General features: G+C 37.6%; 2 protein-coding genes across 2 annotated transcripts; both read left to right on the top strand.

Moving 5' to 3' along the window:
- The first annotated feature begins 8,737 nt into the window (after positions 1-8,737).
- Positions 8,738-10,224, top strand: LOC130461691 (uncharacterized). Its single transcript, XM_056829863.1, has 2 exons — positions 8,738-9,194; positions 9,934-10,224. Exons 1-2 carry the CDS (start codon positions 8,754-8,756, stop codon positions 10,222-10,224), a joined length of 732 nt encoding a protein of 243 aa, XP_056685841.1. The 5' UTR covers positions 8,738-8,753.
- An 84-nt stretch (positions 10,225-10,308) lies between these two features.
- On the top strand, positions 10,309-13,487 carry LOC130461866 (uncharacterized). Its single transcript, XM_056830110.1, has 6 exons — positions 10,309-10,621; positions 10,707-10,889; positions 11,396-11,506; positions 11,608-11,677; positions 11,764-11,862; positions 13,239-13,487. The coding sequence occupies exons 1-6, from the start codon at positions 10,338-10,340 to the stop codon at positions 13,332-13,334; spliced, it is 843 nt and encodes a 280-aa protein (XP_056686088.1). The 5' UTR covers positions 10,309-10,337; the 3' UTR covers positions 13,335-13,487.
- The last annotated feature ends 10,181 nt before the right edge of the window (positions 13,488-23,668 follow it).

The following is a 23,668-nucleotide window of genomic DNA, read 5'->3' on the forward strand; positions in this document are numbered from 1 at the left end:
CCGCGCGCGCGCCAAGGCTATTGCTGGGCCTTGCCTTGCGCTGGACCGGGCGTGGCTTGGCAGCGTGTTTTTGGGCGCTTGGGCTTGCTGAGCGTAGGCCTGGCTTCGTGCTGGGCCTTCGTCTAGCAAGTCTCGTCCGATGCTAATTCGTACGACGCGCTTCCGATTAAATTCCCGATTCCGGAATTTATTTCCGATACGAACAATATTTAATATTTCCGATTCCGGAATTAATTTCCGTTTCGAACAAATATTTAATATTTCCGTTTCCGGGATTATTTTCCGATTCCGATAATATTTCCGATTCTGACAATATTTCCGTTTCCGGCAATATTTCCGATTCCGGCAATATTTCCATTTCCGATAATATTTTCCGATACGTACCATGTTTCCGTTTCCGGCAACATCTACGACTTGGATAATATTTATATTTCCGATACGATCCATATTTCCGTTTCCGGCAATATCATCGTTTCCGGAGCATTCATTTCTTGCCTGTGACGATCTCAGCTCCCACTGAAACCAAGATCCGTCGATTCCGAATATCCATAGATGGAGTATTTAATGCCATTGAATACTTGATCCGTTTACGTACTATTTGTGTGACCCTACGGGTTCAGTCAAGAGTAAGCTGTGGATTAATATCATTAATTCCACTTGAACTGAAGCGGCCTCTAGCTAGGCATTCAGCTCACTTGATCTCACTGAATTATTAACTTGTTAATTAATACTGAACCGCATTTATTAGACTTTAACATAGAATGCATACTTGGACCAAGGGCATTATTTCCTTCAGTCTCCCACTTGTCCTTAGGGACAAGTGTGCATTTCCTAATTCCTTTGTCGCTCGATGCTTGCTCTTGAACATAAGGTAAGAGTTGTCATCCTTATTATGTCCAGAGGTGTTCCTCGGTTTCAGAGTTCAACTGATCAAATAAACAGATAATCATAGCCTATGATTCATCCGAGCACGGCCATGCATTTCAGAGTTTCTAGCTCTCCGAGTGGCCTTGTACAACTTTTAAGCATCTCATCCCGATTTATGGGAGGACAATCCCAATCTTGCGATCTTGAGATTAGACTTCGTTTGATAGGTGATTACCTGAGAGTTGCCTTTATAGCCTCCTTTTACGGTGCGACGGTTGTTCAACGTCAAAGCAACCAGTTCTCAAACAAGTAATCTCAAATCACTCAGGTATTGAGGATTTAGTGTCTAATAATTTTAATGAAATTTACTTATGACAGATTTTCATCTCTTACAGTAAAGTTTCATAGGTCTTGTCCGATACTAGTCTTCCCAAAGTAAGTATCTATGCAAATGATTATGACATTGCCATGTCCACATAGTTCAAGAAACAGAACTACTAGTCATCTTTCATTCTAGTCGTCTAACGTTTTCTATGCGTCCAATTTTATAGAAAACTCCGACTAGGGACCATTTTCAACCCTTGACATTCAAGTTCACTTGATAGACATTTCTTAGTCACAGGACTGGTCCTGACAGTCTATCTTGAATATATCGTCAAATTGAAGGGACTCATCATTTAATACTAAACCAAGATTAAATGGAATATGAAAATACATTTCATATATGATAAATGTTCAACCCCATTGTTTTACAACCATGGGCCTCAAACCCATCTTTAAAACAGTTCATGGAATTCAAAGCTATGCTTGATTTCCAGTGCTACAACGTGAGTGTTGCTTCTCACTTGTTGCATAGGTTTAGTTATCACGCTTTGCCAATCTTAACATCCTTTTCATCGAATGTTCTTCGAGATATGATGATAAGAACTTTTGAGTATGTTTATTTTGTGATCTAGTCTTTCTTGCTACATTAGTGGTTCTACGCATTTTGCAATGAAGGACCATCAAGTTAGCAGACGTTTTTCTTGCTTCAAGAGTGGTTCTACGCATTTTTCAATGAAGAACCATCAAGCCAACAGATAGGTGATCTACCCAAGTTCAGTGAAGAACTTTAAACAACTCTGTTTTATTGCTTTTTAGGCAATAATTACTTTTACTTCAACTGTATAGGTTGCTAGTGATGCTTTGTTTGGATTTACCTATCCAAGCAGTTCATAGATATGTGGAAGACTCTCCAACTATATCTTAGAACATAGAAATTATTATTTTAATTTCCCACGCAACAACTCATGGTCTTCAATCCATGTTGCCATTTCAAAACACGATGTTGTATAGCTCGTCCTTGTCAATGGTTAACTCCAAAGGGATCTTGCTTGATCCTTTGCCAGTGTTTATGCGTGTAGCATCAAAGTTTAGCATATCTTTATTTTCTTGAATCAAGAACTAATCCTATGTGCCTTTTCAAGTACCATAATTTTTTCTTGATCTCAATCTAGTTGATCTTACTTAGATCAATAGAGATTAGTATATGTTCGTCATGCCTAAAGCCATACGATACGTTTTTGGCGATCCTCATATTATATCATACATGATAAATTCTTTTGCAGAATAATTCCCAATTGAATTCTATTCATGTAACTTTAGCTCATCTAGTTTCAGTAGATACTAAATCCAGCTAAATTCTTTGACATATAATATAGGTTAAGAATCTCACTTAGATCCTTTGATGTTTAACTTAGTAAATTCTTATACATAGTTCAAACTTTCATTACTTAGATTTATTCATATGGGTCGAATGTCTCCAATGGAGTCTTTCGTGTTTGATTTAGTAAATGCCATTACTTAATCCAAAACAATATTACAAGATCTTTGTGAATGGATCTTAATACCCAGTATGCACTAAGTTTCGCCTTGGTCCATCATTGATGAATAATTTCAAATCTAAGTCATTAGCATTTGAGTGTTATTTCACAATAGAGAGATATGTGTGATACACATAGGACCAATTAAGTTTTACGTACTCCCACTAAACTTCTTATATATCTATAAGAATCATGTACATTTTATGAAACTAAAATGCTTATTAGCTTCACTAAAATACAGTTCCAATTCCCAATTGCTTGCTTAAATCTGTACTTAGATTTCATAAGTTAGCATTCCTTTTCAAGCATTTATTTGGATCCACAAATCCTATGACATACCATGTACATAGTTTATTCCAACATTTGATTGAGGAATACGTTTTGTCATCCAATTACTATATGTACCAATATGCAATCATTGCTTGAATATAGACTTGAGCATTACGATTATGCATGAGGTTTCAACACAATCCACACCGTGAATTTGCTTGTAACTTTTAGCAACTAATCTAGCTTTGTGTGTGAACACAATTCCATGTTTGATGGTTTTTATCTTTAAAACAAACTTGCAACCAATAGGTGTGAAACTATTCTTGCAAATCAACAAAATTTCAATTTTGTCATCAAAACATTGGTTATGTTTTATGGCCTTTAACCATCTAAAACATTTGAGTCTATATATGGCCTCTAACCATTTTAGGGAATCTGGGTTTCGTCATAGCTTTCTTACAGGTCACAAACTCATTAATCTACATGATAATAGTTTGACTGCAAGTTGTAGGTTTCTTTACTATCTAATAGAAGAATCGCATGGATTCAGTGACCTGAACTCTATGCCTACTTGGGTATAGAACATCAAACAACAGAATATCAATAGCCACTTAAAAGTCCTTTGAATATTCTGTTCTCCTTGAAGCACTTGTAAAGTCTTCTAAGAGATGTCTATTCTTTAAAGCCACTTCTAAAGTCCTTAAAGAATACGTGTTCGGATTTTCTAAAGAACTTCGAAAAGCCTCCGGAATGTCCGTTTATGTTTGTTGTTCGCCTTGAAGACTTTCGAGGTCTATTTTCTCCCACTTGTCATTTTGGAAACGAATCTCCAAAAGGACATAATTTCGAGCAAACAAACATTATGTTCTCAAAAATTCGTGGTAGAAACAATACCCTTGTGTCTCATTTGAATAAATCACAATGAAACATATATCTATACTTGGGCCTTAGTTTGTTGAATAACAAACACTAAGCTCCCACTGAGTTTAGCAACTCTCTAGATATATATTATCGAAAAGATATTCTGAAATTTCTTTTCTATAGCTTTGACGAATTTAGTTTAGTTTGGTGGTAGTTGAGCATTTTGTTTTAGAAATTAAAGGAAAAGTCTTTATGATCCATCATTGATCGAATCAAGTACTAATCGACTTCGATCATTCCAACTAGATATGCCATATCTTATGGAGCTAGATTGTGAATTTTACTACACAATCATTGATGATCATTCTTGATTTAAGTAATCATCAACATGATCTAACCTAGATCTTTATGATTTCTTACCAAGTGGATTTTATACTTCTGAATCTTTGAACTAGCCAAACAGATTCAACTTATATCACATTTGAGTAAATAAACATATATTCACTCAAATCCATGTGAAATAATAAAGTCATAAAATCTTTCTTTAGCTTTGAACTCTATTGTCTAGGCGTTCTAACAATAGTTCATATCTTTTGTTACTTTCAACAAGTAAGACTAGTTGTCTTAAATTGATTTAGAAATCAATGAACTTTCAAAAGTCCATCAAAATAGAGCTTTTGAATGTTAACTTATTGATATGGTCTAAGCAACAATGCCAAAGATTAGTGGAACTCAAATCAAGGGGTTGATTTGAACCTAGTAAAGTTCTTTAAAGAGTTGTTTGTTTTAATCAAGCATATTGACTCAACCCGTAAATGACCATTTTATTCAAATAAACAAACAAACAGGCATTGTTTTTGTTCTTCTGAATGTGAGTCTTTCTGTGTTTGAAGCAGAAATTTAGGTATGCTGATTATGGAACAAAATAGCCATTAAGTTCCAGCCTTGAAAGGACTTAAAACAAACTAGATGACCCTACAACTAATGTAGCATTGCCATGCTTCATTTCCCACTTGTAGGTCATTAGTGTAGCCTAGCACTAGTAGAAAAACATTCATTTGCTGCCATGATTTTGCTGCGTTAATTACTTAACGCTCTAACTAAACGACAAATTCGAAGAATCAGTTAAAAATTAACACTTTGCGGCGTTATTTACTATTATGACGCAGCAAATTAATAAAAAAATAAACGTTTTGCGGCGTGGCTCCTTTTAATGCCGCAAAGTTGTCACCTGTCCCCCACACAGAGACACGCGTATTAACCCCATATTTTTGGAGCCAGCTGCTTCTCTCTTTCGTCTCTTTCGTTTGGCTTGTCTCACTTCACAGAAACACCAACACCTTCTTCTTCCTTCATACGACTGACCCTGACCTACTCTCTTCACCACCGAATTTCGCCGGAAAACTTAAGCTCCACCGCCGCCGTGGTCATTCGAACTCATCTCCGCCGCCGCCGTTCTCAATTGAGGTAAATTATGCTTCCACTGCTCCTCCTCATCCTTTCCGTTTTTTCGTTTAATTGCTCTATTCCCCCTCATATCAGTCTCGCAATTAACATGAATTGTGTTTGAATTATCTAATTAGTACTCTCTTGCTCTGTCCTCTCCTCTCCTCTCTCCCCTGAAACTGTAAATTAATTAACCCTAATTTTCAATGTCAAATTTTGGCTTAATAGAACCTTAAAAATGCCTAAACTTTATCTCTGATTGTATCCTACAAATTTGGTATTGGTTCAGGCTCAAGACTAAGAAACTTGAAAATTTACCTAGTGACTGCAGCTTCTCTTGTAGCCCCTGAGCTGGACCGACTTCCTCGCTGTCTTTGAATATGTAAACCCGTAAAGGTTGTTTCTAGACTCTGTACTCAGATTTTAATTTCCTTTAACTCTTTCAGGTTAGCATTTTCTCTTATATATATGGCTTTTTGCATATTTTCAGTTGTGCTTGGAATTGGGGAACTTGCTGATTCATCTTTCTAGAGATAATATTTCTCACTGAAGAGGTAATTGACTGTTGAGGATTGCATCGTTATTTTGATTAAATAATGTAAAGCACTTATATACCGTTGTATTCACGCATATCTCTGCTTGTCAAGTTGAATACTCTAGCAGAAAATTGATTTCAATTTGTACTTCAAAAGTAAAACTTAGATTGACTGAATGCTACACTGAAATTGCATATTCGATTTGACACAGTTAGCCTATTATTATTTGTAGTCCGACTTTTTTCCATGTTTAAGCTCAGTTTGCTCCAATTCAAATGAATACTCTTCTTGGCCACCTTGATTATTTTCCTCAGTAGGCCTTCACTGGTAAATCCTATGCCACCATGACACAGGTCACAGGAACTGAAAGCCATGAATTTGTTATTTGGGTCCAGGTTTTTTGTTCATGTTGTTGGGTGTAACATGTTGTTCTCTGTTTTTTTGTTTTGCTAGTTCTGATTTGCTTAGTTTTTGTTGTTGATCTTATTGTTGTTGCTTGCTTTTGTTGTCGTTGTTGCTGTTTTTGCTCTTGTTGTTCTTGGTGTTGTATGTTCTTTTTGTATAGTTCAACTATGTTTCACGAAATTCATTTAAGCATGTATACAACGTGTTACACCAATTTCAATGTGAGTTGCTATGTGTTAATGTGTTGACAGTTTGGTTGTATCATGACTTTAGCCGGTGAAACAGAAGGTATGAGTCGAAGTTGGATGTATGAGAAGCGAACTTCGTCGGGGTTCTTGAACGGGGTAGAGGAGTTTTGTAGATGTGCTTTGGAGCATCAAGAAAATGTACAAGATAATGGGTTTTATTGTCCATGTGTCGATTGCAAAAATGTGAGTAGGGTTAGTAGTATCAAAACATTAAGAGATCATGTGATTCGTCGTGGGTTTAGGCAACAATACCATGTGTGGATATGGCATGGTGAGATCGGAGGATATACGGGAAATTCCAGTGAAAATCCAATTATTGACCACCATGTACACACTGAACCTATTGATCGGACCGAGGATATGTTTTCGGAGGAAGATGATGAAGGTGAAGAAGACGTGGATGATGATATTGAGGAGGATCATATAGATGAAATGATGGAGGCAATTCAAGATAAGCCTCATTTATTTGAACGTTTGTCAGAAGCTGCTGAGAAACCTTTGTATCCTGGATGTGTCAAGTACACTCAGTTGTCGGCTGTGTCAGTGTTGACCAACCTGAAAATAAAGGGCGGTGTGACTGACGCAATTTTTTCACAATTTTTGGAGGCATTAGAGGACATGTTTCCCGAAGGGAATGTGTTGCCTAAGTCAACTTATTATGCCAACAAGTTGATGTGTCCTTTTGGATTAGCATATGAGAAAATAGATGCTTGTCCAAATGATTGTATTTTGTATCGAAAAGAGTTTGCAGATTTAGATAAATGTCCTCGGTGTGGTAAGTCTCGTTACAAGCTCCCAGATGGAGTTATGCCCGGGGAAGGCAAGAAAGGTCCCTCTGCTAAACTGCTTTGGTATCTTCCAATAATACTCGGTGTAGTTTAAGGCTTGAGATATAGGGGCAGCAGGTTCAACTAGTTCAGTAGTTTAGTTATTTGTTTTGTTCACTCACATCTGTATTACTGGTTCATCTGTCAGTGTTGTTTAAGGCTTGAGACATAGGGCAGCAGTGTCACATTAGCTTTGGATTACTGGTTGATTATTTAGGACAAATCAGGATTTGTAGTTTAGTTTTAGTACAGCTGATGGTTGCTGTTAATTAATTATCTGAGTGTTTTAGTTTTTGTCTCGTGTTCTAGGTCTGTTTAGAAACTACAGTTGTATATCGTGTATTCCAGCCTCATTCTTCAGCAGGGCCTCATTCTAGCATGCAGGTCGCGGTCCTTAACAGTCCTGGTCCATGCCTAGCCCGGCCACTCTGTTTTGTGTCAGGCCCTGCTGGGTTGAGTAGTTCAGCTAGTTGAGTAGTTCAGTAGTTCAGCTAGTTCAGTAGTTCAGCTTTAGTAGGGCAGCAGGTTCAGCAGTGAACCTGGTTCAGTAGTTCAGCTAGTTCAGTAGGTCAGCTAGTTCAGTAGTTCAGCCTGTATTTCAGCTAGTTCATTAGTTCAGTAGTTCGGTAGTTCAGCCTGTATTTCAGCTATTTCAGACTGTATTCCTGCCATGTCTTGATTGTTTTGTTTTAAACGTGCAGGCAAGATTCCACCTTGAAGATGATCCAGTAATCAAAAAGAATTTCCTCTCTAGTGTAGCTAAGAGATTCAGGGACTTCAAGGGAAAGCTAGTGAGTGGCCATATTATTTTTACAAGAAAGTTGAGCAAAAATGAGGTCAATCGTCAACCATATGAGATTTGGAAAAACATCCAACGAGAAGATTGGGAGACATTTAAAAAGTCAAAAACATCTGACATAGCAGTGGTAAGTTTATATTTCACTATTTTGTATGATGTGTATAATTGGCTATGGTATGAAACTAACGTAAAAATTTATGTTTGTTAGCTTAAGCGTCAAAAGGCCCAAAAGAGTGCAAAATCGAATGATAATCCTCATCACTTGGGACAATATAACTATGAGGATGCTCGGAAAATATGGATCCACGAGGGCTTTAACCCAAATTCTGAACAAAATCGAGGTGATGATTGGTATTGTTCAATGCATAAGAAAGACAAAAAAACAGGAAAAAGATCTATCCCAAAGCCCAAAACGAAGGCAATTGCTGACAAATATGTAAGTAATTCAATTCTTGTGATTTTCTATATGCGGCCCACGAGATAAAGTCTAGTTCATAATGTGATACACTGAATGATAATGGAGTTAATATCTTGCCACTTATTATATGAACTAGAGCCTATGATCGATACTTTTTTTAAATCAATGGTGCTTATAGTGCTTCCTTTGTTGGTTTGCTTGTGTATAAGTTTTGATGCCTATTCTTTTATATAACAACTATGAACAGCTGGAGATTAAAGAAAAGCAAGCAAAAGGGGAATTTACTCCACATCGGAACCAAGATGCCTTATCCGAGGCTCTTGGGAAGTCAGATCATTTGGGCCGGGCACGTGGATTTGGAGGGGTGAATGTCGGGGTCAAAAGGGCGTTTGGAAAGGCAACATCAAAGCCTAAGTCTGATCATGAGACAATAAAAGCACAACTTCGGGAGGAACTTCGGGAGGAAATGAGAGAAGAGTTAAAGGCTAGCATGAAGGCCAATCTCCCTTCCATTTTAGAATCTATGGGTTTAAGTACCACATTGCCTTCAACAACTCCTTCGAACCACTCTCAACGTTCACCACCCAGGCAAATTGAGCTACCCCATGAGAAGGCTCTGCCATCTGAGTTGGAGGAGGTTCTGCCGCCCTTCGAGGTAACTTATCACTCACTGAATGTCTATTATGAGCTTATGCATACAGATTCTAGCTTTTCCTAGACTCAAGATTTTCATAGCTAGAGTAATGCCCGGTTTTTTGAGCTATAGGAGAACCACTACAGTGCAGCACTGATCCACTTGTCTACTGCACAACAGCACTGCACCACTACATCACAGCATCATTGCACTGCTGTCCTGCTGTGCATTGCACTGCTTGCAGTAGGACAGCAGTGCAGTGCACAGTAGGACAGCAGTGCAGTGCTGCTACAGGACAGCAGTGCAGTGCTGCTACAGGACAGCAGTGTAGTGAGGCACATGTCCGGAAAACTGACCAAGTTGTTCAGCAGCCAATGCACTGAGAGTGGCACTTTAATCCAATTCACAAAGTTCTGTTAAAAATTGAGCATTAGACGCCGTATCATACAAGTTAAAGTTATAGAATCCCAATACACAAACATATCCCAAAATTCCGACTTAATTAGAATTAAAATCTAATATATGTGTCTAGGAATCAAATTCACATTGCAAATCTGATGCCATTCTGTTGTTAGTTCTGGTCAACAGGGTTGACTTTTTTGAGGTTCAGGTCAAAGTTGACCAGAGTTGACTTTTTCAAGAATCTAGTCAAAGTTGACCAGTGTTGAAGTGCAAATGTTTTGCCTTATTTTGTGTAAACTTATTTGAAGTTTACTTATCTCTAATATATATGTCTAATGTGATAAAAATCCTTACCCAGGTAGAAACTACATGCCAACTTCTACTTAAAGACCCGGAATCTGGAGCAATGTATGATGTGGCGAGTGCTACCGCATATCCACCTCGTGAGAATGAAGTTTGTCACACTGTATCGTTACTTCCCGGTCATTTGAAGGTGAAAATTCAGAAAGTGCCAGATGAATTCTTGGGCTTGCCACTTCCTGTTCCTGTTCCGGCGTTCGAAATTGAGGCAATGGAGAATGCTATTGGTACATATGTGCAATGGCCTACTACATTAATTAGATTTTCAGTTGAGGTAATAAGATTCTAATTGTATTTATTCAATTATATGTATTTCATATTCACCAATCATGTTATCGATTATAGTTTATATTCTTTGATTTTAATTTTTAGGCGACACCGAAAGTTAAGAAGTTGAAGCGGATGTCGCCAGAGATGATTTTTAGCAATGAACTAGCCTCTGGCTTGTCGGCTTCTCGAAAAAGCCCGGATATTCCCGATACCATTGTAGATTCCCTTAGTCAAGAATGTGAGTGGTTGCGGACATTTGTTGCCTCCATGCCAGATGGTGATTCTTTTGAAGTGATTCTAGATGGTACCTCGTTCCATTACAATGAAAATGGAAAAATTCAAGTAGACAAGAATGATATTTCACAGTTCTTAAGAGGAGCAAAGCTAAATATATCCATTATTCAAGTTTTCATGAGGTAATTTTTTTTAATCTCAAGTAGGTAATAGATTTAACTTTCTTTCACGTAAATCATGTAACCTATTCAATAATCGACCGCTCAGAGCACTCCAACATGAATTGAACTCAAATGACAAGGCTTCCAAAGTTGGGTGGCTATGTCCAGACACTACTTCTGACACCAAAATAAAATCAAGCACAGAGGAAGTCAACGCATACATTTTCAAAGCAATGAACGAATCAGTAAAATCCAGAAATGAGTTTGTTCTGGCACCTATTTTTGAAAAGTAAGTATGAAATGAGTTCGTTTGTTGCTTCAATTCTATTGTATGAAATGGTGTTCACAAAATAAAAATTGGCAATGAACTCTAAACTACATTACTCAGTCACCGTTTACCAATGAACTCTCTTGCAAGTAGCCAGACTTTCAGCAGCAATAATACATCTGATGTTCTTTTTATTATGCTGCTGCTGCTACTCTTTTGAAATGGCATTCAATTCTGTTGTATTGTGTTGCTGCCACACTGTTGTTGTTGCTTCAGTTCTGATGTATTGTGATGTTGCTATCTGATATGTCTGATGTATTATTGCTTCTGAAGTTCTTGTTATATGCTGCTATTGTTATGCTAAGTTGCTGCTGCTATGCATGATCAGTTATGCTAAGTTGATGCTGTCTGATAGTTACTGTTCTAAGTCAGTGCATATGTTGTTGTTCTAAGTTGTTGCGCCTGCTGTGTTGCTCATATTCTTACTTATATTATTAAAATGGTAATGGAATATTTATTGGATCCAGCGACCATTGGATGCTCCTTGCAATATCTGTAAAAAATTGCACCATATATCACTTCGATTCCATTTGCTTGAGTTTAGGTCGAAAGATAAAGATGAAGACAATAGTGAGACAGTAAGTCCTTTTAGTTTTTTCGTTATGTAATTATGTTTTTATCAAGTATCCATCTAAGGATATAACCAAGCAATAACTTAAGATTAATTGGGAATTTCTAGTTTTTTTACAAGGTACAAGATGTGTGGCAACCGTGTCAACAGGAAAGAGCCTTTATGGAAATATGTGGAGGTAACTGCACACGTAAAAATTATTTGATATTTATAGTTTGTATCTATTCCATTTTTACTTAATCTAAATTCTACCCTTGTTTCTAGTGCGCTCAACAAAAGGGAGGCCTTGAGTGTGGATTTTACGTAATGCGGTACATGTTTGATTTAGTCTCTTGCTGCAATGATGTTTCAGACTTAGAGAAGGTAAGGGTGTTATCCTTGTTATATAGTTTAATTTATTTTTGGATTTTAATTTGGTTATGTTTTAATTTGGTTTAAAATACCAATCTAAGTTCACGGGTTAGAGTTGGGAGCAAAAACGACTATAACGGTCAAAATATGACCTATAATGATCATTAAAGCCTTAAACGCGCATAACTTGACCAAAGTAGATGGTAATGATTCTAAGTAACCTAATACTAAGTATATTAAACATTTTAAGGGTTTAGAATACCAATCTAAGTTCACGGGTTAGAGTTGGGAGCAAAAACGACTATAACGGTCAAAATATGACCTATAATGATCATTAAAGCCTTAAACGTGCATAAATTGACCAAAGAAGATGGGAATGAGTCTAAGTAACCTAATACTAAGTATATTAAACATTTAAAGGGTTTAGAATACCAATCTAAGTTCACGGGTTAGAGTTGGGAGCAAAAACGACTATAACGGTCAAAAAATGACCTTTATTGTTCACTAAAGCCTTAAACGCGCATAACTATACCAAAGTAGATGGGAATGAGTCTAAGTAACCTAATACTAAGCATATTAAACATTTAAAGGGTTTAGAATACCAATCTAAGTTCATGGGTTAGAGTTGGGAGCAAAAACGACTATAACGGTCAAAATATGACCTTTATTGATCAATAAAGCCTTAAACGCGCATAACTTGACCAAAGTAGATGGGAATGAGTCTAAGTAACCTAATACTAAGTATATTAAACATTTAAAGGGTTTAGAATACCAATCTAAGTTCACTGGTTAGAGTTGGGAGCAAAAACGACTATAACGGTCAAAATATTACCTATAATGATCATTAAAGTCTTAAACGTGCATAACTTGACCAAAGTAGATGGGAATGAGTCTAAGTAACCTAATACTAAGTATATTAAACATTTAAAGGGTTTAGAATACCAATCTAAGTTCACGGGTTAGAGTTGGGAGCAAAAACGACTATAACGGTCAAAATATGACCTATAATGATCATTAAAGCCTTAAACGTGCATAACTTGACCAAAGTAGATGGGAATGAGTCTAAGTAACCTAATACTAAGTATATTAAACATTTAAAGGGTTTATAACCGTAAGGCACACAGAACACCTAACTATAAACAGGCTGGAAAACTACAGAAACTATAACAGCAAATATGAATCTTTGCTAAATCCTCTGACAAATGGTAAAATCATATGTCAAGCATTTCATTCTTGCATGAAACTAGAGCTTTTCAGCGTAACATCGTCGCACATTCTGCTTTATCCCGTTACTAGAGACACTGGATAAGTTGACAACTTGACATGGGCATCAGTATTGAATCTAACCGAAGATAACTAATTTTATGATGTATATATTATTTTGTTAGGTTTGCACATCAATGAGTGGAGATCCTTTCACCGATGAGCAAATTGATGAAATACGAGACAAATGGGCATCATACTTCACCGAACATTGTGTGTAATTAACGCTTCATCGATCTCTTTTTGTGGATGTTTCATGCTATTAAAATCATATATGATTGCCTTATTATATTTTTGGTGCAATTTTGTAACGTGTGAAGTGTAAAAGATATATTTATTATAGACTTGAAACTATTTAGTTGGTTTATTTTGTAAACATATGATGGTTAACTTATATGTAAAAATCAAAGTTTCTTGGAAGTTATTGGTGGTTGATGACACTTTTGAACGTTGTATAAATGTGGCGTGAGTACAGGTTTTATATTTTTGGGATTGTTTAGTTCACAAAAAATATATTATTTATTAAAAAAAAATTACAAATTATTTGCGGCGTATAAACTCCCGCAATTTTACCAAAGTTTGAGGCGTTCAGGTAGAAACGCCGCTATAGAATTCATATAATTTGAGGCGTTTTTTTTTAATAGCGCCGCAAATGAATGATTGATTTGAGGCGTTAAAAAACGCCGCAAATCAATACCATTCATTTGCTGCCACTCTATTTGCTGCTATGCCTAAAACGCCGCAAATCAATATAAAAGTGACGCCTCAAATCAATATTTTTCTACTAGTGTAGCTTCCATTGTTTGAGTTATTACGGAAGTAAGAACCTCAAGCGGTATATGATACCAAGGAAGTTTGATTGCTAGGTCACTTCTCTTTAAACATAAACTTATAGGTAGAACCGGAATCGTAAATTCCTTTCATTTGTTCCTTTGTTTTCCTATTTCTTGTACCCTTTCTTATAGTCTTAAGAATTGAATTCTCTAGTGTTGACTTTTATACTTTGTTAGACATGTCCAATGTCATTTTATCAAAGTTCTTACCATTTATGTTGAATATTCTGTTTCAACTAGATGATCTTACCAGAAGCTTCTAAAGTTCTCTAAGCATCTATCTATTCGAATGTCTAGGAACTAGACTCATTCGAGAATTAAATGGAAAAAAGATTTTAGGTTGTTAACCATTGGTAAAGCTGAGCATTTAAACTCAATGCTTTATGATCTCAAAACTACATTGTATTTTGAATTCACAAGCACCAATCGGTTTGCCATTCGACTTTGATACTCGAAAACAACCATAAAAGTCGATATAAGAAACGTACATTTCAAATTGCTCACTTTCTCTCATTTCCGTGAATCGTTCTTGGATTCACTACCAATCGAGGAAATTTACTGTTACCTTTCTAAAAGGATTTATTGCAGTGCAAGATATTTAATTATAAACAATAATTAAAACATACATTGAAGCATGCAAAGTCTAAACATTTATCATGAATAATAACTTGAAAATCAATCATGCAATTTAAACAAGTCATTAGCATTTTATTCGAATTTATTGTTCCGGCATGTGTGAATAAAATGATTCCAAGACCCTAAAATCATTGAAGAATTAAGCACAGTTTGTCGACTCAATCCTAAAACATTTTAGGTAAGCAAAAACCTTTTGCTAATAGTCTAGAAACTACTCTTGGTTGATAGGTACGTCTAAGAACTTATTAGGTAAACCTATCGATTTTGCCACGACATAAAAGGACTCCTTACTTATATCGTTGAGTTTCACCAAAACTAACATGTACTCACAATTATTTGTGTACCTTGCCCCTTTAGGACCAATAAGTAACACCTCGCTGAGCGAAAACTATTACTAGATTGATGTAAAGGATATCCAAGCAAGTATATATTTTGGCATGGCACCTTTTAACTCAATTTTTAAGTTTGGAACTTAAGGCTCTTATTATGTTGGTTAGATTTTAAATGAACTAAAATCCTTAATCATGCAACATAATCAAGCTTTGATCTCATGCATTTTAAGACATATTTAAAAGCAATAAATAACATAAAACATGCATAAGATAAATGTGATCTAGTATGGCCCGACTTCATCTTGAAGCTTTAACTTCAAAGTCCGTCTTGAAAATCTCCGTGGGAGGCACCATTTTCTTCAAATAGGATAAGCTATAATTAAAACTAATTACAACTATTTGATGGTACGCAGACCATATTTGAATTGAAAAACAACTTTGGTACTTTAGACCAATTACATTCAAATTAATGGTACGAAGACCATATTTTCTATCCTATTTGGGCCATACTAGTCACTTCATAACCTGCAAAACAGTACATATACAATATATACCATTCACCCATTCATTATCATGAATGGCCCACATAGCTGGTTAGTAAAACACATTATGCATCACGTAAACATTTGCAGCAATTAATCAAGGGCACCAATAATCTACCAATTATTCAGTCCTTATTAATTCTAATCAAGTTGTTTTAACCTTAAGGATTTGTAGACCTAATCAAGAGTTTATGACTAAAAGGGCTCCCACTTAAACCAATAAATTCATATGCTTTACTAATTTTAAACATAAAAATGTATTTCTAGTCTAACCGGAACCATACAAATTTAATTAAAATTTAAAGCTCATAAAAATTTATAATTGAATCCGCTTATTTAATTTATTTTTCAGTCGTATTTAAATTAATTCATGATTTTAATTTTAGTAAAATAATTAGAATAAATAAAATTTATTATAATTACAATATTCAAAATTAAAATCCAAGAAAATAATTTAAATTATTAATTTTAAAATTAATTAAAATTAAGTAAACTGAAAATTTCAAATTAAAAATTTCAAAACGATCTAATCGCAACGCAACAATCCCAAGCATCGCACGCCCATGGGCCACACGCACACAGCCATCGCTGGCCATGTGCGCGTAGCCCATGCGCTGCGTCGCATCGCTGCTGCTGACCATCGCAAGGCATCACGCGAGCTGGTGCTCGCTGCGCGTGCCACCGCTCGACGCACGAGCATGCTGCCGCAGCCCATCGTCGGGCGCAGCGCTCGGCGCACGTCGCAACACGCACTCGCACGCCATCGCTGGGCGCAGCGCTCGTCGCACGCACAATAGCGCTCGCTGCGCGCAAGCGATCGATGCTTGGCGCAGCACTCGTGGCACGCGAGCTTACGCTCGCTGCGCGCGAGGCTCCGCACGCTTGCGCGAGGCAGTGCGCGCTGTGGCGCAGCTCGCTTGCTGCCCACACGCGACTGCTCGTGCCTTGCTCTCGCCCTCGCCCATTCGCGCATTGCACACAGCCCACGACACAAGGCAGGGCTGCTGCCTTGTGCTCGTGCACCATGGCCTTGCTCATTGCATTCGTACCGCATGGGCGACGAGTTCCCTTGCTCGTCGTCACATGCCCGCACTATACAACACCCCTTAAGGGTAACACGTAGCGTCCATTGCTTTGTGCGTGCAAGTTATATGAGCGAATCGCATAAAAATTTAAAATTTATATTTAAAATTAATGACAAATTAATAAATAATATTAATTTCATAATTTTAGGGCGAAAAATCGAAAATTTATTATTCAATTGATTTCCGATTAACATGGATTCAAGTCTAGGTCATAAAAATTTAAAATTTAACATAAATTTACAATTTTTATGGTGGTTTTTAATCATAGGTATCTAATTAAATTATAATTAATTATGAAAATCAAATTAATTCTAAATTATTCTAATTTTCAACAAATTAATCATAATTACAAATTAGATTGCATAATTAACAAGGCTAGGCATTCAAACTTGTTAAACATATACAGTAGGTCAATCAAAAATTCAAGATTTATCAACAAGAATCGCAAATATTTAATTTAACATCTCAAATTTACGAAATTTTGCATTCGAAAAACTAAAACCTCCGAAAAGTCATAGTTAGGCTTCGAATTTGAGAATTCTGGGTTCAGCAGAAAAATAATTATTTTTGTCAAAATTTTAGAATGCCTTTTACATGCGGAATTGACACAAAAATCACTCGATTTGGATGAGTAACGAAGAAACTGCCGAAAAACTGCGTACGTATAATTAAATAAACGCAATTTGCAATTAATTAACAATTACGAAAATTAATCACCCCTTTTAATTCTTGCAAATTTGTAATATTTAACCATGTTCATGCAATTTAGATTATGAAATTAATAAGAGGCTCTGATACCACTGTTAGGTTATGATACATATGACAATTCATAAATCATGCGGAAAAAACCATAAAGCCAGGAAAGCATATTATTTACACATAATCATTTAGCATAGTTTAGATGCATACTCTTTGTTGCGTGCCTTCCCTAGCTGCGCCCGAACCGAACAAGAACAAGTCTTTAGGACTCCAAGTGTCGTCCCTCCGTAGATAGTCCACAGCACGTCCGGATCCGCCTTAAGATTGACCAACTAGAATCGCCCTTAAGGTACTTAGAATTTTCGGCACTTTATAGGCAATTGTATGACTGAATTTTGCTCTCAAAAACTCACTTTGAATACTTGAATGCTCGATGTAAATATGTGACCCTAGGCACCTATTTATAGAGTTATGGAAAAGGATTTGGAATCCTATTAGGATACTAATTTATTTAATTATAATCCTACTAGGACTCTAACTAAATAAACTAAATCTTTTAGGATTAGATTTAATCATATGACAAATCCCGGTAGCCTTAGGATTCGAGTAACACACTTCGAGTGATACGCTAGCACCGCACGCAGGCCTTGCGGCCCACGCACAGCGCCAGCCCACTCGTCGCAGCCCCGCGCGCGCGCCAAGGCCATTGTTGGGCCTGGCCTTGCGCTGGACCGGGCGTGGCTTGGCAGCGTGTTTTTGGGCGCTTGGGCTTGCTGAGCGTAGGCCTGGCTTCGTGCTGGGCCTTCGTCTAGCAAGTCTCGTCCGATGCTAATTCGTACGACGCGCTTCCGATTAAATTCCCGATTCCGGAATTTATTTCCGATACGAACAATATTTAATATTTCCGATTCCGGAATTAATTTCCGTTTCGAACAAATATTTAATATTTCCGTTTCCGGAATTATTTTCCGATTCCGATAATATTTCCGATTCTGACAATATTTCCGTTTCCGGCAATATTTCCGATTCCGGCAATATTTCCATTTCCGATAATATTTTCCGATACGTACCATGTTTCCGTTTCCGGCAACATCTACGACTTGGATAATATTTATATTTCCGATACGATCCATATTTCCGTTTCCGGCAATATCATCGTTTCCGGAGCATTCATTTCTTGCCTGTGACGATCTCAGCTCCCACTGAAACCAAGATCCGTCGATTCTGAATATCCATAGATGGAGTATTTAATGCCATTAAATACTTGATCCGTTTACGTACTATTTGTGTGACCCTACGGGTTCAGTCAAGAGTAAGTTGTGGATTAATATCATTAATTCCACTTGAACTGAAGCGGCCTCTAGCTAGGCATTCAGCTCACTTGATCTCACTGAATTATTAACTTGTTAATTAATACTGAACCGCATTTATTAGACTTTAACATAGAATGCATACTTGGACCAAGGGCATTATTTCCTTCATAGGTGTCAATCGGATAAACAGGATGCCACTCAGATCCAATGTCTGGAGAGCAGGAGAAAGTTCCCGTCCTCAAGCTAGCCGCGGAGCCAGTCCTGTGGCAGAACGCTCGGAGATTGACCGCGACCATCAAGTCTTTTTGCCTCGCCGGGAGCAGGCCACGCGACCACCATCCCGGATAAACCCACCGGCCATTCTGCAGCCACCCTCGAGACGTCAAGAACACTATGAAGCTGAATCTGAATTATCAGACACAGGATCTACTCCAGTTATGGAAGTGTTAGGTTATGATACATATAACTGAATATAAATCATGCGGAAAAACCTATTAAAGCCAGGAATCCAAATTAATTGCCACATAACAATTAGCATAATTAGGATGCATACTCTTTGTAGCGTGCCCTCCCTTGCTGCGCCCGAACCGAACAAGAACAAGTCTTTAGGACTCCAAGTGTCGTCCCTCCGTAGAAAGTCCACAGCACGTCCGGATCCGCCTTAGGTTTGACTAACTAGAATCGCCCTTAAGGTACTATAAATTTCGGCTATTATGACGCAAATAAGTGACTGAATTTTTGCTTAAAAATTCTCTCTTTTGAATACTTAAAACTCGTTATAAATTGTGAGCATTAATCACATATTTATAAGGTATGGAAAAGGTATTGGAATCCTACTAGGAAACGAATTAATTAACTTGAATTTAATTAAAACTCTATTAATTAGTTTATCCAGTAGAAATAGGAATTTAATATTTAAACGAATCCTACACGATTTAGGTTTCGTACGCAAGCAAAAACACTCACACGAGCATGACCCGCATGCGCGCAGGCCATGCCCGCGCAAGAGCCCACGAAGCTGCCGCAGCCTAGGCGCGCGCTGGGCCTGCCTTGCGGTGGGCCTGGCGTGGCCTTGGGCTGTTTGTGTGGCACGCCTTGCTTGCTGGACGTGGGCTTGGCTTCGCGTTAGGCCTTCGTCTAGCAAGCTCGTCCGATGCTAATTCGTACGACGCGCTTCCGATTAATTTCCCGATTCCGGAATTCATTTCCGATACGAACAATATTTAATATTTCCTATTCCGGAATTAATTTCCGTTTCGAACGAATATTTAATATTTCCGTTTCCGGAATTATTTTCCGATTCCGATAATATTTCCGATTCCGACAATATTTCCGTTTCCGCCAATATTTCAGATTCCGGCAATATTTCCATTTCCAATAATATTTTCCGATACGTACCATGTTTCCGTTTCCGGCATCATCTACGACTTGGATAATATTTATATTTCCGATACGATCCATATTTCCGTTTCCGGCAATATCATCGTTTCCGGAGTATTCATTTATTTGCCTTTGACGATCTCAGGTCCCATTGAAACCAAGATCCGTCGATTTCGAATATCCATAGATCGAGTATTTAATGCCATTAAATACTTGATCCGTTTACGTACTATTTGTGTGACCCTACGGGTTCAGTCAAGAATAAGCTGTGGATTAATATCATTAATCCACTTGAACTGGAGCGGCCTCTAGCTAGGCATACACTTCACTTGATCTCACTGAATTATTAACTTGTATAATTAATACTGAACCGCATTTCTTAGACTTACCATTAAATGCATACTTGGACCAAGGGAATTATTTCCTTCAGTCTCCCACTTCTCCTTAGGGACAAGTGTGCATTTCCCAATTCCTTTGTCAATCGATGCTTGCTCTTGAACATAAGGTAAGAGTTGTTTCTCGGTTTCAGAGTTCAACTGATCAAATAAATAGATAATCATATCCTATGATTCATCTGAGCACGACCATGCATTTTACAGTTTCTAGCTCTCCGAGTGGCCTTGTACAACTTTTAGCATCTCATCCCGATTTATGGGAGGACAATCCCAATCTTGCGATCTTGAGATTAGACTTCGTTTGATAGGTGATTACCCGAGCGTTGCCTTTATAGCCTCCTTTTACGGTGCGACGGTTGACAACGTCAAAGTAAGCAGTTCTCAAACAAGTAATCTCAAATCACTCAGGTATTGAGGATTAGTGTCTAATAATTTTAATGAAATTTACTTATGATAGATTTTCATCTCTTACAGTAAAGTTTCATAGGTCTGTCCGACGCTAGTCTTCCCAAAGTAAGTATCTATGCAAATGATTGCGACATTGCCATGTCCACATAGTTCAAGAAACAGAACTACTAGTCATCTTGCATTCTAGTCGTCTAACGTTTTCTATGCGTCCATCTTTATAGAAAACTCCGACCAGGGACCATTTTCAACTTTTGACATTCAAGTTCACTTGATCGACATTTCTTAGTCACAGGACTGGTCCTGACAGTCTATCTTGAATATATCGTCAAATTGAAGGGACTCATCATTTAATAAACCACAAATTAAATGGAAAAATGAATTCTATTCATTAATGTGAATGATTAACCAATAATGTTTTACAAAGTATTAAACTATTAAACATCAAAACATTAAATAAGGACATCAAAGCCATTCTCCAACATGCTTGATTCCCATAGCTGTAATGTGCGAGTTGTGCTTCGCCTGCGGCAGAGGTTTAGTTAATGGATCTGAGATGTTGTCATCAGTTCCAATCTTGCTTATCTCGACTTCTTTTCTTTCAACGAACTCTCGTAGAAGGTGAAATCTACGAAGTACATGCTTGACTCTCTGGTGGTGTCTAGTCTCCTTTGCCTGTGCAATAGCTCCATTATTATCACAATACAGAGCTATTGGTCCTTTAATGGAGGGTACTACACCAAGTTCACCTATGAACTTCCTTAGCCATATTGCTTCCTTTGCTGCTTCATGTGCAACAATGTACTCCGCTTCAGTTGTAGAATCCGCAATGGTGCTTTGCTTAGCACTTTTCCAACTTACTGCACCTCCGTTGAGGCAGAAAACAAACCCACACTGTGATCTGAAATCTTCTTTGTCGATTTGGAAACTTGCGTCCGTATAGCCTTTAACAATTAATTCATCATCTCCACCATAGACCAGGAAATCATCTTTGTGCCTTTTCAGGTACTTCAGAATGTTCTTGGTAGCAGTCCAATGTGCCTCTCCAGGGTCTGACTGGTATCTGTTCGTAGCACTGAGTGCATACGCAACATTCGGGCGTGTACATATCATAGCATACATTGTTGAACCAATCAATGATGCATATGGAATCCCACTCATTCGTCTACGCTCATCAAGTGTTTTTGGGCACTGAGTCTTGCTTAGAGTCATTCCATGAGACATGGGTAGGTAGCCTCGCTTGGAGTCTGCCATCTTGAACCTATCAAGCACCTTATTGATATAAGTTCTTTGACTAAGTCCAATCATCTTTTTAGATCTATCTCTGTAAATCTTGATGCCCAGTATGTACTGTGCTTCTCCTAGATCCTTCATCGAAAAACATTTCCCAAGCCAAATCTTGACAGAGTTCAACATAGGAATGTCATTTCCGATAAGTAATATGTCGTCGACATATAATACTAGAAAAGCAATTTTGCTCCCACTGTATACACAATATTCGTCTGCGTTCTTGATGAAACCAAAGTCACTGACTGCTTCATCAAAACGTATATTCCAGCTCCTTGATGCTTGCTTCAATCCGTAGATTGATTTCTTAAGCTTGCATACCTTTTTAGCATTCTTTGGATCCTCAAAACCCTCAGGTTGTGTCATAAACACAGTTTCTGTTAAAACGCCGCTTAAGAAAGCAGTTTTGACATCCATCTGCCATATTTCGTAATCGTAATATGTAGCGATTGCTAACATTATCCGAATAGACTTTAGCATTGCAACTGGTGAAAAGGTTTCATCGTAATCCACACCGTGGACTTGCTTGTAACCTTTTGCAACCAATCTAGCTTTGAAAACTTCAAGTTTCCCATCCTTGTCCTTTTTTCAGTTTGAAAACCCATTTGCTTCCTATGGCTTGGTAGCCATCTGGCAAATCGACCAAATCCCAAACTTGGTTTTCAGACATGTAGTCTAATTCAGATTGCATGGCTTCTTGCCATTGCTTGGAGCTAGGGCTTGTCATAGCTTCTTTGTAAGTCGCAGGTTCATCACTTTCAAGTAATAGAACTTCATAGCTCTCGTTCGTCAAAATACCTAAGTACCTTTCCGGTTGAGATCTATATCTTTGCGATCTACGCGGGGTTACATTTCTAGATGGTCCTTGATTCCCACCAGATACTTCTAAAGATCTCTGAGTTTCATCCTGAATGTCATCTTGAGCATTCTCTAGAGTTTGTTATTCGACTAGATGGTCCTTGATTCCCACCAAATTTTCCTAATTCTAATCAAGTTGTTTAACCTTAAAGGAATGTAGACCTAATCAAGAGTTTATGACTAAAAGGCTCCCACTCAAACCAATAAATTTACATGCTTTACTAATTTTAAACATAAAAATTTATTTCCTAGACTAACCGGAAACATACAAATTTAATTAAAATTTAAAGCTCATATAAATTTATAATTGAATCCTTTTAATTTATTTTCAGTTGAACTAATTGAATAAATTTAAATTAATTCAAGGTTTTAATTTTAGTAAAATAATTAGTATAAATTAAAATTTATAATAATTAGATTATTCAAAATTAAATTCCGAGAAAACAATTTAAATTATAAATTTTAAAATTAATTAAAATCGTTTCTGAACTGAAAATTCAAAATTAAATTCAAAACGCATCAATCGTAACACGACGAGGCACTTGGGCTTGCGCCCAAGCCCCATCGAGCCATGAGGCATGCGCGCCCCATTGATTGATCGTCAGGCACGTACGGGCAGGCCACACGCATAGCAGCCATACGAGGCCACGCCCCGCGCGGCCCGCATTGCACAAGGCCATTGCCCTGCTCGCTGGGCAAAGCAGCGCGAGCTGTGGCGCAGCACGCTCGCTGCCCACACGCGACTGCTCACCTGGCTCCCTCATTGCCCTTCGCCCCATCGCCCATCGAG

This window comes from Spinacia oleracea, chromosome 5 (assembly GCF_020520425.1).
Source record: "Spinacia oleracea cultivar Varoflay chromosome 5, BTI_SOV_V1, whole genome shotgun sequence".
Taxonomy (NCBI): Eukaryota; Viridiplantae; Streptophyta; class Magnoliopsida; order Caryophyllales; family Amaranthaceae; genus Spinacia; species Spinacia oleracea.